The sequence below is a fragment of the Dama dama genome, chromosome 15, assembly GCF_033118175.1.
Source record: "Dama dama isolate Ldn47 chromosome 15, ASM3311817v1, whole genome shotgun sequence".
Classification (NCBI taxonomy): domain Eukaryota; kingdom Metazoa; phylum Chordata; class Mammalia; order Artiodactyla; family Cervidae; genus Dama; species Dama dama.
The window spans coordinates 69,640,513-69,653,230 of record NC_083695.1 but is presented as its reverse complement, the minus strand read 5'-3'; the positions used below and the strand labels follow the sequence as shown (position 1 = coordinate 69,653,230).

The 12,718-nt window shown below is 45.3% G+C and overlaps 2 protein-coding genes across 4 annotated transcripts in view; one reads left to right on the top strand and one right to left on the bottom strand.

Annotated features, from left to right (window-relative positions):
- The window catches only part of MFSD13A (major facilitator superfamily domain containing 13A), a 32,826-nt gene that overhangs the window by 17,506 nt on the left and 2,602 nt on the right, over nucleotides 1-12,718 (bottom strand). Inside the window, exon 1 of one of the 2 annotated variants that reach the window (XM_061162483.1) lies at nucleotides 7,495-7,611. The exons of the other annotated variant lie outside the window; for it this stretch is intronic. The gene's annotated coding sequence lies outside the window, so the exon portion shown is untranslated. Of the gene's footprint in view, nucleotides 1-7,494; nucleotides 7,612-12,718 lie in introns of those variants that run through there. 2 annotated transcript variants of the gene reach the window in all.
- Nucleotides 4,906-10,682, top strand: C15H10orf95 (chromosome 15 C10orf95 homolog). Of its 2 annotated transcripts, none has more exons than XM_061162487.1 (2): nucleotides 4,906-6,683; nucleotides 6,956-10,682. In XM_061162487.1, the coding sequence occupies exons 1-2, from the start codon at nucleotides 6,647-6,649 to the stop codon at nucleotides 7,654-7,656; spliced, it is 738 nt and encodes a 245-aa protein (XP_061018470.1). In that variant the 5' UTR covers nucleotides 4,906-6,646; the 3' UTR covers nucleotides 7,657-10,682. The 2 variants fall into 2 exon arrangements, with proteins under 2 accessions (XP_061018470.1, XP_061018471.1); XM_061162488.1 differs by having other exon boundaries at nucleotides 6,945-10,682.

Sequence of the window (12,718 nt, the reverse complement as noted above, 5' to 3'; positions counted from 1 at the left end):
ATGACTTTCACACAGCAAGCAAGCGACCCAGACAAGCTGAAACACAGGTCTCCTGACTCTTACGAGTCTTTCCTCTTCCTACCCCTTCCCAGGCCCTGAAAGTCAAGTTTTGTTTTGCTCAGTCTAATCCAGTGAAGATGTCCCATGTCTTCTCTCAATAGGCCTGTAATCCTAGTTAGGTTTCTAGGCAGTCAGACAGCACAGACTCCAGTCCTGCTGTTTCCCTACCCTGGGATAAGGGGCAATGATCATGACTTTTGACTTCTGGGGGACTTGGGACTCAGTTCCCTGGCTCCACCACCTCTTTTACAGGAACTGTCATTTTGTGAGTCTGTTTTACTCCTTAGATTTTGTGGGCATTAAATGAGAAATAGGGGTGTAAGAGTTCTGTTGTCAACAGGAATATTATCCTTATCCTCCATCCTGACAACCTGGGTGGCACCCATTGCAAAGGGCACACCTGTTGCAAACAGTCCAGCACAAGAGCCTAAGTGTCCAGTGGTAAAGTCTCTTCACCCAGTTCCTGGAGAGCCCCAGAGGCCCCATGAACCTTGCCCCCAGTGTCCATCTCCCACCAGTCTGTCTCATTTTCCTCCTCCCCAATCCTGCCCTTCAGACCCTCTTCTTACCGCCTATATCCTCCCCCCTTGGCCACACAGGCATCATCTCTCTTCTAAAGACTTCAAGCAGTTGCTGAAACCCCTTGTGTTCTAGAAAGCCCTCATTACTAGAAGGAAGACTTCCATTTCTCTCCCATTGCTACCCGTTATCCCTGTCTATGCTCTCCTGGCTGTGAGAATAGAAGGCAGGCAACCCGGCATTCGGTATGGAGTCTGATACATTAGGTCCTCCGTAAATTGACTAAAGGAGTCTTTCTGGCATTCCATCTCTGGAATGCATGCACCTTTATTTCAGAGCAACCCTGAATCTTGGCTTAGCCCTCCCTGGGTATCCAGTGGGGGAACAGAAAAATGGGCTGAGCTGCCAAGGGGTGAGAACTACATGTGGTCTTACAGAGAAGGCTTTGGTCTCTGTATTACACTTAATGCCCCATAGTTACACTTGGTGTTCCCTCAGCCTCTTATTTTACAGACAGTGTAACCAGTTACCCTTTTGTGTCAGCACCAGGCTTGTGATTATATCTGATTTCCTTCCCAGTTGTCAAGCACAGAGATAACTGGGAGGGGACATGTGGTACAACTGAAGATCACGTCGCCTTCTCTCAAGTTCTATCAGAGTCCTTGGATTGTGGGAAAGAGACACACACTTTCCCTGAAATTCTTTCCTCCCTTGGCTTCCAACCTCTTTCTTCTGGGTTCCACCATAGTCTCCTCCCACCTAACAACTCCTCAGGCCCCTTCCTTGGGGCACATTTTTCCACGGCTTTCTTAGAGAGAGGGTACACCAAATTTCCACTTTCAATACTCTTTTCATGTATTCACTTAAACTCATCAGGCCATACACTATATGGGGTAAGAGGGACTTCAAAACCAAAACTGCCTGTTGATGGGAATATAAACTCATTCAGGCACTATGGAAAACTGTATAGTGGTTTCTCAAAAAACTAAGAATAGAACTACCATATGACCCAGCAATTCCCTTCTGGATATTTATTTGAAAAAAATGAAAACACTAACTTGCAAAGATACATGTACCCCAATGTTCATAGCAGCATTATTTACAATTGCCAAGATGTGGAAGCAACCTAAAGTGAAAGTGAAGTTGCTCAGTCGTGTCCGACTCTTTGCGACCCATGGACTAATGTAGCCCACCAGGTTCCTCCGTCCATGGGATTCTCCAGGCAAGAATACTGGAGTGGGTTGCCATTTCCTTTTCCAGGGGATCTTCCCGACCCAGGGATCAAACCCAGGTCTCCCGCATTGCAGGCAGATGCTTTAGCCTCTAAGCTACCAGGGAAGCCCATATATATATATATATATATATGCTGTGTGCTCGGTCACTCAGTCGTGTTTGACTCTTTGTGACCCTTTGCACTGTAGCCTGTGGGCTCCTCTGTCCATGGGATTTTGCAGGCAAGAATACTGGAGTGGGTTGTCATTTCCTTCTCTAGGGGATCTTCCTGACCCAGGGATTGAATTCCGGTCCCCTGTGTCTCCTGCATTACAGGCAGATTCTTTATCCATTGAGCTGTTGGGAAAGTCCCGGTACACACACATACACACACAATGGAATACTACTCAGACATAAAAAAAGAATGAAATATTGCCATTTGCAACAACAAGGATGGACTTTGAACGTATCATACTAAGTGAAATAAGTCAAAGACAAATACTGTATGACTTAATTTATATGTGGAATCTAAAAATAAAACAAACGTGCATATACAAAAAAAGAAAGACTCAGATATACAGAACAAATTACCAGTGGGGAGAAGGAAAAGGGGAAGGGCAAGATAGGGGTAAGAGATAAGAGGTACAAACTACTATATATAAAATGAATAAGCTACAAGAATATATAGTACAACACAGGACATAGAGTCAAATATAATAACTATAAGTGGAATATAACCTTTAAAAATTGTGAATTGCTATTTGTACACCTGAAACTTACAATATTATACATAAACTATACCTCAATTGCCCTCAAAAGGCATAAGTGGAACCCAACAAATTGGCATCCATGATGACACAGTGTATGTAATATGGGCCAGGGTAGCAGCAGCGGCTTTGGTAACTTCACTTACTACCTTTCCTTCATGACCAACCCACCTCCTATCTCCAGCCTGAATATAAAACTGCTGCTAGATAGTCTTCTCCAAATGTCCCACCAGAACTCAGCACTGTCTCAACTTCTGTCACCCCCTCATGTTTCTTATCTCCAGGATCACCTTGACTACCCATCCAGGTGACCAAGCTAAAAACATGTGCATCCACCTTTACCCATCCAGGCAGTTGATTCACCTGGAGTCAAGTCCAGGTGAATCTGCTCCCGTGTCTTTTTCATTCCCTGCTCTTGTTCTGGTTGTCAGTTTTCCTAAACTAGGATGTAGAACCTCCTCCAAGACTGGCTTCCAATCTTCCTCTCCCCAGTCCATCCTCTACTTTGCCTGAAAAAGAGCCTTTGATCATGGGGATCACTGATCAAACACTACTCAGGTTGTTGTATTTTTAATTTTTTCATAAATTCTGGGGGAAAAACACTCAGGGTGTATTGTTGATGCAAACAACAGAAGACCCCACTCCACAGTATAATAAACATTTAATCTTCCAAAGGCTAACATGATGGTGCTTTGGTATAATCTTTTAAATGCCCATTTCATTGTGTCTTTTGCAGTTAAGTTTATATGAAGTAAACAAAACTGGTTACATATACAAAAAAAGACTCCATTCAAACTAGATTAAGCAGGAAAGGAATTTATTGTGGGGTGAGGAGAGGGAAGTTGGATAAAGCTGATCAAATATACAGACTTCCAATTATAAGATAATATATACTAGGGAGGTAAAGTACAACATGGTGACCAAAGTTAACACTGCTCTATGGTATATCTGAAAGTTGTTGAGAGAGTAGACCCTAAGAGTTCTCATCAGAAGGAAAATAAAATTTTTTTGTATCTATATGAGATGATGGATGTTGACCAAACCTATTGTGGTAATCATTTCACAATAAATGTAAGTCAAATCATTATGCTCTATACCTTAAACTTTTAAACTTATACAGTGCTGTATACCAACTATATCCTAAAAAACTGGTGCGGGGGGGGGGGGGGGAGGAATTTAATGGCTCACATAACTTCAAAGTCCAGGATTCAAATGATGTCATCAGGACTCAATTTCTCCCTCTGACCTTTGGTTCCGCTTCTTCTGCGATTCCATGCTGAGACAGCATCGCCTTTGGACCCAGAACTGCATTCTTCCAGATTTCAGTCCAGGGGAGAGAGCCCTTCCCTCCACACAGTAAGAGAACAGAGCCCTGGGCTTGGCTCCCATTGGCCCAAATTGAGTCACATGGCTAGCCTAAACTAGTTACTATGGCCAAAGGGATGACAGTGATGATTGGTCTAGCCCTAAATCACCTAGGTAATTTAAGGATGGGCTAGAACCAACTCCCCCAGAACCACTTTCCCAAGAGCAGATAAGGTGTGGAGCCCTAAAAATCTGGAGGCTGTTACTGGAATCAGGGTGAATGAATGCTGAGAAACTTGGCCTGGTTCTTTTTTTCTAATTTTTCCTTAAAACCACCCACTGCCCCAGAGCAGCAGAGGTCTTCAGCAAGCCTGTCAGAACATTAAAACACAGGCTTCTCATTGTCCCAGGCTTCAACTTGAACTTGGTCTCACACTCTCATCTCCCACTCAGGGTGACCAGATCCCCATGGGGGAGAAAGGGGCAAAGTTATAAATAGAGTGGGGAGGTATATTATTTTCCACTAATGGTCTAACAAATTACCACAGACTTAGAGGCTTTAAACAATACAAATGTATTATCCTACAGTTCTGGAGACTGGAAATCTGTCTCATTAACTAAAATCAAGGACTTCCCTGGTGGCTCAGATGGTAAAGCGTATGTCTTCAATGTGGGAGACCTGGGTTCGATCCCTGGGTTGGGAAGATTCCTTGGAGAAGGAAATGGCAACCCACTCCAGTACTCTTGCCTAGAAAATCCATGGACGGAGGTGCCTGGTGCAGGCTACTGTCCATGGGGTCGCAAAGAGTTGGACACGACCGAGTGACTTCACTAAAACTAATCCTAACTAAAATCAAGGTATTGGCAGAATTTCATTCCTTTCTGGAGGGTCTAGGGAAGAATCCATTTCCTTGTCTTTTCCAGCTTTGGGGCTGCCTTCATTCCTTGGCTCACGAGGCTCATGACCCTCTTTCATCTTCAAAGCCAGCAATAGCTGATTGACTCTCTCTAGTATCACATATTCTGACTCTTGAGTCTCCATCTTCCACATTTGACTCCTGTAATTACACTGGGCCAACTGAGATAATCCAGGATAACCTCTCTATTTTAAGGACTTCTAACTAACAATGTTAATACCATCTGCAACCTTAATTCCCCCTTGCCATGTAATATAACATATTAATGAGTCCCCAGGGATTAAGCCATGGACATCATGGGGGTGGGAGGCCTCCCCCAACAAAGACCACTATGTCCTGGGACCAGTTCTTTTTTTTGGCCACACAGCATGAGAGATCTTAGTTCTCCAACCAGGGATCAAACCTGTGCCCCCTGCATTGGAAGCACGGGGAGTCTTAACCACTGGACCACCAGGAAGTCCCTGGGACCAGTTCTTAAAGAGGACAGAGGGGGAGGCTCCCTTCTTGGAGCTGTTGGATAGGGAGTGTTAGGTAGATAAACTAAACCAGTCCGAGCTGCTGCTGTCACTAGGCCAATGGCCTGAATTAAGACTTGAAAGAGTGGCGCAGTCAGGAATAAACATGACATCACCAGGCTGAGTGTGGGAGAACTTCCCAGAGGGTAGCTGGACTCTGAGGGATGCTGAAAATCTATGAGAAACTGTGGGGGTTGGTGGTAATACTGCTTAGATCAACAGAGGAGGAAGGAAAGTATGATGGCCTGGCAGCCCAGCAACTAGGAGAGGGTATCCATTTTAACCATCCAGCAACTATGACCCACTCCACTGGGGAAGAGAGGTGGGAGGGCATGACCTGCAGCCAATGGGGACTAGAGCTCAGATAGTCCTCACCCCATTGAATGAAGCAACATTTCTGGCTTCACCCAGGTTGCTTCTGGGCTTTGGCATCAGTTAGACTGAGTTCAAATCCCACAGTGCCAATTACAGACTGTGAGAAGATGGGAAAGTGGCCTAAATTCCTGAGTCTCTGGTTCCTTAATCTATTCCACGAGAATGATATCACCATGTTCTTCATGTGGCTAATAAGAATTAGAAGTTCTTTGAAAAAAAGTTATAAGCTCTTATGTAACATTCTAGAGGGGAGGATAGTCAGATAGTAGGAAAGCAGACCCAGCATAGATTGGTGATTATGCTATTACTGACAGCACAAGTCTTGAGAATTTTGCCCTTAACATAACTAGCTGTGTGAGTCTGGACAAGATATTTACATAAGCCCCAGTCATAGAAAACATTCATTGTATACCAAATCTGAGGCAAGCAGCTTCTTGCTATGTAAGGTGGGGAAACTATTAATACCTAATTTCTAGGGTTGCTGTAAACTTGAAGTTAGATGCTCATAAGCAACTTGAACGAGGATGAGATGGTTGGATGGCATTGCCGACTCAACGGACATGAGTCTGAGCAAATTCCCAGGGATGGTGAAAGAGAGGCGTGCTGCAGTCCACGGGGTCTCAAAGAGTTGAACATGACTGAACCACGAAGCAACTTGATTCAGTGCCTCGTGAGGAGGAGCTTAACTCAAATGTTAGGATAACTCAATCCATCTGACTGGGAAAACGGGATGTGGATAACGGAGAGCTAACCTAATTGCAAAGGGCACTGGGATGCCCTCACGGATGTTGTGTCTAAGTTGGGGCCAGCATGATTCCAGCAGGTTCACTCAATGTAAACACAGGCTGGCAAGGTCAAGGTGTTTCCCTTTGCCTGGAAACCAGGAGGTGTGGCCGAGTCAGGGCATAAAGAACAGCAGATCAACTGAAAAGTGGTGGAGAGGAGCCCTGCTCCTGGATCTCTCTGGTTCCTCCAAATGCTGGGGGCCAGCTTCCCGAGGCTAAAGGAGACAAGTGAGTGGGGAGCTACCTGGAAGAGCATTTCAGGGCTGGGGGCTTCAAACGGCCTTGAGTCCTTCCTGCCTGCTGGGACCCTGGGCTTTGGGGCCAGCCCTAGGACAAGAGGTGACCTGGGAGCCAAACTTCTCAGTAAGAGTTCCCCTAAGCCAGGGGCACAATCGCAGGGGCTCCTGCTGTGAACCATGACCTGCGTTACTAGGCACCAGGGTCGGCGGTGGACGTGAGAACAAAGCGCATCCACCTCCCTAACTCCAGGTCTGGACCAGGCAGGACAAGGCCCCAGGAACCACGCCAGCCGCCTGAACTTCAGACCATGTACGCATACTACTGCCGAGAGCCTGGGGAGGACGTCTGGCCTCTACTGCAGCACCTCACCTACACCTACCAGCCTGCCCCTCTGCTGCTGCCCCCTATTCAAGCCCATAACTTCTGCAGCCGGCCCTGGGACCTGTGCGCCGGCGAGTGGGCTGCTCCGCGGGAATACCACTGCTTCCACGCCACCGGCGCGCCCCTGGAGGTCGCGCCGCCCTTTTGGGCCTTCCCGCCAGCCTACGCCGCGGCCCTGCGCCCGCCGTTCCCCGCGCCCGGCTACCTGGGGCCATCGCTGCAGGCGCCCGCGGCCACCGGGCGAGCGGCGGTCGAGAGCGGGGCGCAGTGGCCCGAAGGCGGCACCCTGCAGGCCGAGCTGCGGTGGGGCCGCGTAGAGCGCGCGCTTGGGCCGCACCTCGAGCTGCCCGACTCGGTTCGCCGGGAGCTGCGCCGCGTGTACGGCACATACCCGCGCACCAACGTGCGCGTCACCTACCGCGGCGGCGAGTTCCTGCTCCAGGGCGCGCCGCGCCTGCGAGAGCCCGAGTACCGCGTCAAGAGGGGAGTCCTGCGGCCGCCGGCCAGCAGCGACAGCGGGGACTACAGTCCCGCAGAGGAAGCGGTGGAGCGCGGCCGCCGGAACAAGAGGAAGGCTTGAGCTGAGGGCGCGCGAGGTCCGGCGGCAGGCGACGGTGAGCACGCGCGCCGCTCTCCTGCCGCCGCAGCTATGCGCTGGGGCTGGGTGCACCTGTTACCTGTATTTTTGCCTTTTTTTTTTTTTTTAAACCGCCTCCGGCTTGCTGCTCTTCCTTGATTTCAGGTTTTGGCAGGATGGCCGGGCTAGGGCGAACAGGGATCATAGAGATCTCTGAGTGGGTGTCCTGTTACTCCTTCCTTCTCCTTGGACTTGGAAAGCCTGAGCGTGTGGTGGAGGAAGGGCCTGGACCCTTTGTTTCCTCCCTGCCCAACCTCCTCCCCGTGAACCCTGCCCTGCAATGAGCCCCCACGTGCCCTTTTTCGTTTCTTCTCTCCAGCAAATCTCTCCTAACTCCCCAAGCTGCTGCTGCTGCTGCTAAGTCACTTCAGTCGTGTCCGACTCTGTGCGACCCCATTGACAGCCCACCAGGCTCCACCGTTCCTGGGATTCTCCAGGCAAGAACACTGGAGTGGGTTGCCATTTCCTTCTCCAATGCATGAAAGTGAAAAGTGAAAGTGAAGTCGCTCAGTAGTGTCTGACTCTGTGCGACCCCATAGACAGCAGCCTACCAGGCTCCCCCGTACATGGGATTTTCCAGGCAAGAGTACTGGAGTGGGTTGCCATTGCCTTCTCCGAACTCCCCAAGCTGAGGGCCCACTTATTCCCAGCTTGTAAAGAAAAGTAAATGACTGAAGTCAGGTGTAGGCTTTAAGATTGTTTTTATGTTTGGGGGTGGAGGTGGGGTTTCTTCATCTGTGTAATGTGAGCTTTACTTCCCTTTTTGAGGTACAAGGTGTCAGGGATAAGAGTGGGAAACGTGTCCTTCCTCACTTGCTGGGCCGCACTTTCCCTTAACCAGCTCCCTTCCAGTGCAAGACGACTCTCTCCTAGGTCCTGAGGCCCACCACCCATAGAGAGATTCTGAGGGCATCAGGTATTTTGTTGAGGTGTGGCTGGCAAGCATGGCTGAGAAAGGGTTTAGATTTAGGGTTTAGATTTAGATTTAGGGTTGGCTCTGACATGAGTTTGGGTAAACTCCAGGAGTTGATGATGGACAGGGAGGCCTGGCATGCTGCAGTCCATAGGGTTGCAAAGGGTCGGACCTACTGAACTGAACTGACTGACATTTTCTAGACTCTCTGAGCCTAAGTTTCTTCATCTGTTAGAGAAGAATAAAACTAACACAGCCTACCTGGAAATTTTACCAGGGTTGAAATCTAAGATGAATGTCACATCTTGTGTCCCAATTCTTTTTTTTTTTTTTTCTCTTTTTATTTATTTTTTATTTTTTTAATTATTATTATTATTATTTTTTGTCATACATTGATATGAATCAGCCATGGATTTACATGTATTCCCCATCCCGATCCCCCCTCCCACCTCCCTCTCCACCCGATTCCTCTGGGTCTTCCCAGTGCACCAGGCCGGAGCACTTGTCTCATGCATCCCACCTGGGCTGGTGATCTGTTTCACCATAGATAGTATACATGCTGTTCTTTTGAAATATCCCACCCTCACATTCTCCCACAGAGTTCAAAAGTCTGTTCTGTATTTCTGTGCCTCTTTTTCTGTTTTGCATATAGGGTTATCATTACCATCTTTCTAAATTCCATATATATGTGTTAGTATGCTGTAATGTTCTTTATCTTTCTGGCTTACTTCACTCTGTATAAGGGGCTCCAGTTTCATCCATCTCATTAGGACTGATTCAAACCCAATTCTTTTTAAACTTTTTTTTTCTTTTTAAACTTTTGTATTGTGGGATAGCCGATAAACAATGTTGTGATAGTTTCAGGTGAACATTGAAGGGACTCAGTCATACATATATTTGTATCTTGTCTCCTCCTCCTTGCTAACAGTCTTTAATAGGTTGAATGTGCACTATTCTAGGAGTTTGCTGGAGGATTAAGCCACACATCCAATTTTAACTACGGGTCTAGCCATACCACCATATCTGATACCCAGGCTGTATAAATTTGGCTCCTCATGGAATTGCTTTCAGTGAACTTCCATTTGTAGTTGGCCAGCAGATACCTGGGTATACAGATATGTTACTGAAACTGTAGATCACTTGATTGGACACTGCTATAATTATGAGCTTCATGCAGAAGTTCTGTTAAACCTCAGCACTTGGTAAAGATGTTTCTCCTGATGAGTGGTTTGCTTTTTTATCTTTGAAGCACCAAGGATCTCATAATTGATCATATTTTTCTCTTTGCCCTGGTTTCTAGGGAGCCAAATTTGCTTAGCATCTTTTGTGTAAAACCTGGATCCTAAACTGTTACCCCTAATTTCATCTTATTTTCCTTTCCTTATTTTTTTAAATTATGGAAACACAGGGAGCTGTTGTTTGTGTGACCTTGAGTGAACTATTTAATGTCCCTGAACCAGTTTCCTCATCACAAATGGGGATGATGGTATCAGGACCTATCTCATAAGATTATTGAGAAGATATCATGAAATCCTGCACACAAAACGTTTACCACAGTAACTGTCATATACTAAGTGCTCAAAGGTTAGTATTTGTTTTTAAAAAGTAGTTTGCAATACAGAAATTTATAAAATAGAGAGTTAACATCTGTTCTAATATTTTGTGTGGGCATGCTAAGTCCCTTCAGTTGTGTTCAACTGTGTGCAACCCTATGGACTGTAGCCCCCCAGGCTCCTCTGTCCATGAGATTCTCCAGGCAAGGATACTGGAATGGGTTGCTATATCCTCCTCCAGGGGATCTTCCTGACCCAGAGATTGAACCTGTGTCTCTTATGTCTCCTGCATTGGCAGGAGGGTTCTTTACCACTAGGGCCACCTGGAAAGCCCATCACCTGCAAATGATCACTGAGGTCCAATCTAGTATTTTTTTACTATTTTTTTCTGTGCACCTCATATTAACTACATAAAAGGAATTGCAGTTTTACTTGTTGCATTTTACATTAAGTATATCTTGGACATTGTTTTATGCCAACGCACATGGTGTTATCTCATTCTTTAACAGTCTATAGCATTTGGATTCTTTCCAGTTTTTAGCTATTAAAAGTCCATCCAACAAATTTCTTGAATGCCTTTTATTTGCCAGGAACTATTGCAGGCCCTGAGGATATAGTCATGAATGAGATAGCCATGGCAGTTTCTGTCCTTATGGAAAACATTTAAGCTGAGACCTAAAGAATATGAAAAAGCTAGTTGTGCAAAGAGAAGGGTGAGGGGAAGCCAGGCAGAAAATATGGTGAATGCAAAAGTCCCAAGGAATGAAAGTCATCTTCATTGACTTGACAGGCAATTGAGAGCCCACATTTGCTGGGCAGTATTCTAGGCACTGGGGCTCTAGGAGAAAAACAAACAACTCTCTGCCCTTGATAGAGCTTACTTTAGAGATGTAATGTAGGGAAATGAAGACTGACAATAAGCAAAGGGGAATATACAATGCAATGTCATACAGCAATAAGTGATGGGGTGCTGTTTTCAGCAGGATACTTAGGGAAGGCTTCTCAGAAGAGGTGACTCTTCAGTGGAGACCTAATAAAGACCTTTACAAGCCATTTGAATAGCTGGGGGAGAAAATCAAGTACAAACACCCTTGGCTGGGGTGTCCTTGTCCTTTGGGCTAGGGGGAATGTAATAGTTAATGGATGGCATCACCAACTCAGTAGACATGGGTCTGGGTGGACTCTGGGAGTTGGTGATGGACAGGGAGGCCTGGCGTGCTGTGGTTCATGGGGTCGCAAAGAGCCAGACACGACTGAGTGACTGAACTGAATAGTTAATGAAGTTAACTGTACAGATGAAGCTGGATCCTGTGGCATCTTGAAGCCATGTAGAAAATTTTGGATTTTTTTTTTCTTAGATGAGGATTATGAGCACAGGGAAATGTGATGAGATTTTTTTAAAAAATTATTCTGGATGATGTGTGGAAAAGAGACTATAGAGGGGCCATTGTAGAAATAGGGAGAACAGTTAGGAGGCATTTGAGAAATAAGCTGAGAGAGTGATGAGAAAATAAATGCCCTTGAATATGCATCTTTGTTCAGATACAAGTGTTAAATTGTGGAATCTGAAACCTTAGAATTAGAGATTGAATCATTGAATAATGACACCCTAGTAGCAACAAGCACAGCCAGTGCCCAGATCTTTGATTCTAAATTCCATTCTCCAAAAAAAGGAACCACTCCCCTTGGGAAAATGGCTGATTTCAAGGCTGTGGCAGGAAAGGTACAAGATGAGCCTGAACAACTTGTGCCAGAAATTAAAGGACTCCTCAAAAATATCAAAAGAACAAAGGAGCCAACTTGAAGGGACTTCCACTGACCAAATCAAGGACACTTTAAGCATCAAAACAAATAATCACAGTAACAGATTATAACCTACTGAATAAAATAAGGATCCCTACGTCCATGCTAATATTAACTAAATAAATACATGTGACTGGAAAGCTCTCCTTACAGAGGAAGGAAAAATGAAATTAGAAAATTACCATTCCCAATCATCACAGTAATGATTGATTTAAGTGAGAGTCATTCCTCGATACCAAAACCTGGGTGAAAGTTTGATGAAAAACCTGATATTTATATAGTTTCAGATATGTTCCAATAAGATATTTATTAATTACAAATTTTAAAATAGTAACCTGAAAAAAATAGTAACCTAATAGTATAATAGGGAAAAGTGGTGGGTAACACTTTAATAACCCCATTGCTGTAGTCTCTCTTAAACAAAATCTTTCTTACCATCTTTTTTTTTTCTTACCATCTTTAATGACTGTCTTTAAATTTTTTTCTTTAATGGAGACAAATTGACATCATGTGCTTTGGATATGTTAAACTGAAAAAATACAACATAAAAAATTCAGTGGTAAGGCATAATCATGAGGAAACATAAACCTAAATTGAGAGAAAATTGTTAAAAAATGTCAGTATCATAACAGACAAAGGTTTCAAGTCAAAGGAGATGAAAGAGACATGAAAACTAAATGCAATGCATGATCCTCTTTTGGATCCTGGACCAGAATGAACATTGTTATGAAGGACA

Coding starts and splice junctions, on each gene's coding strand:
- C15H10orf95 (XM_061162487.1), top strand. CDS start 6,647: ATGCTGGGGGCCAGCTTCCCGAGGCTAAAGGAGACAA. Junction 6,684..6,955: donor CCCGAGGCTAAAGGAGACAA/GTGAGTGGGGAG, acceptor GGTCTGGACCAG/GCAGGACAAGGCCCCAGGAA.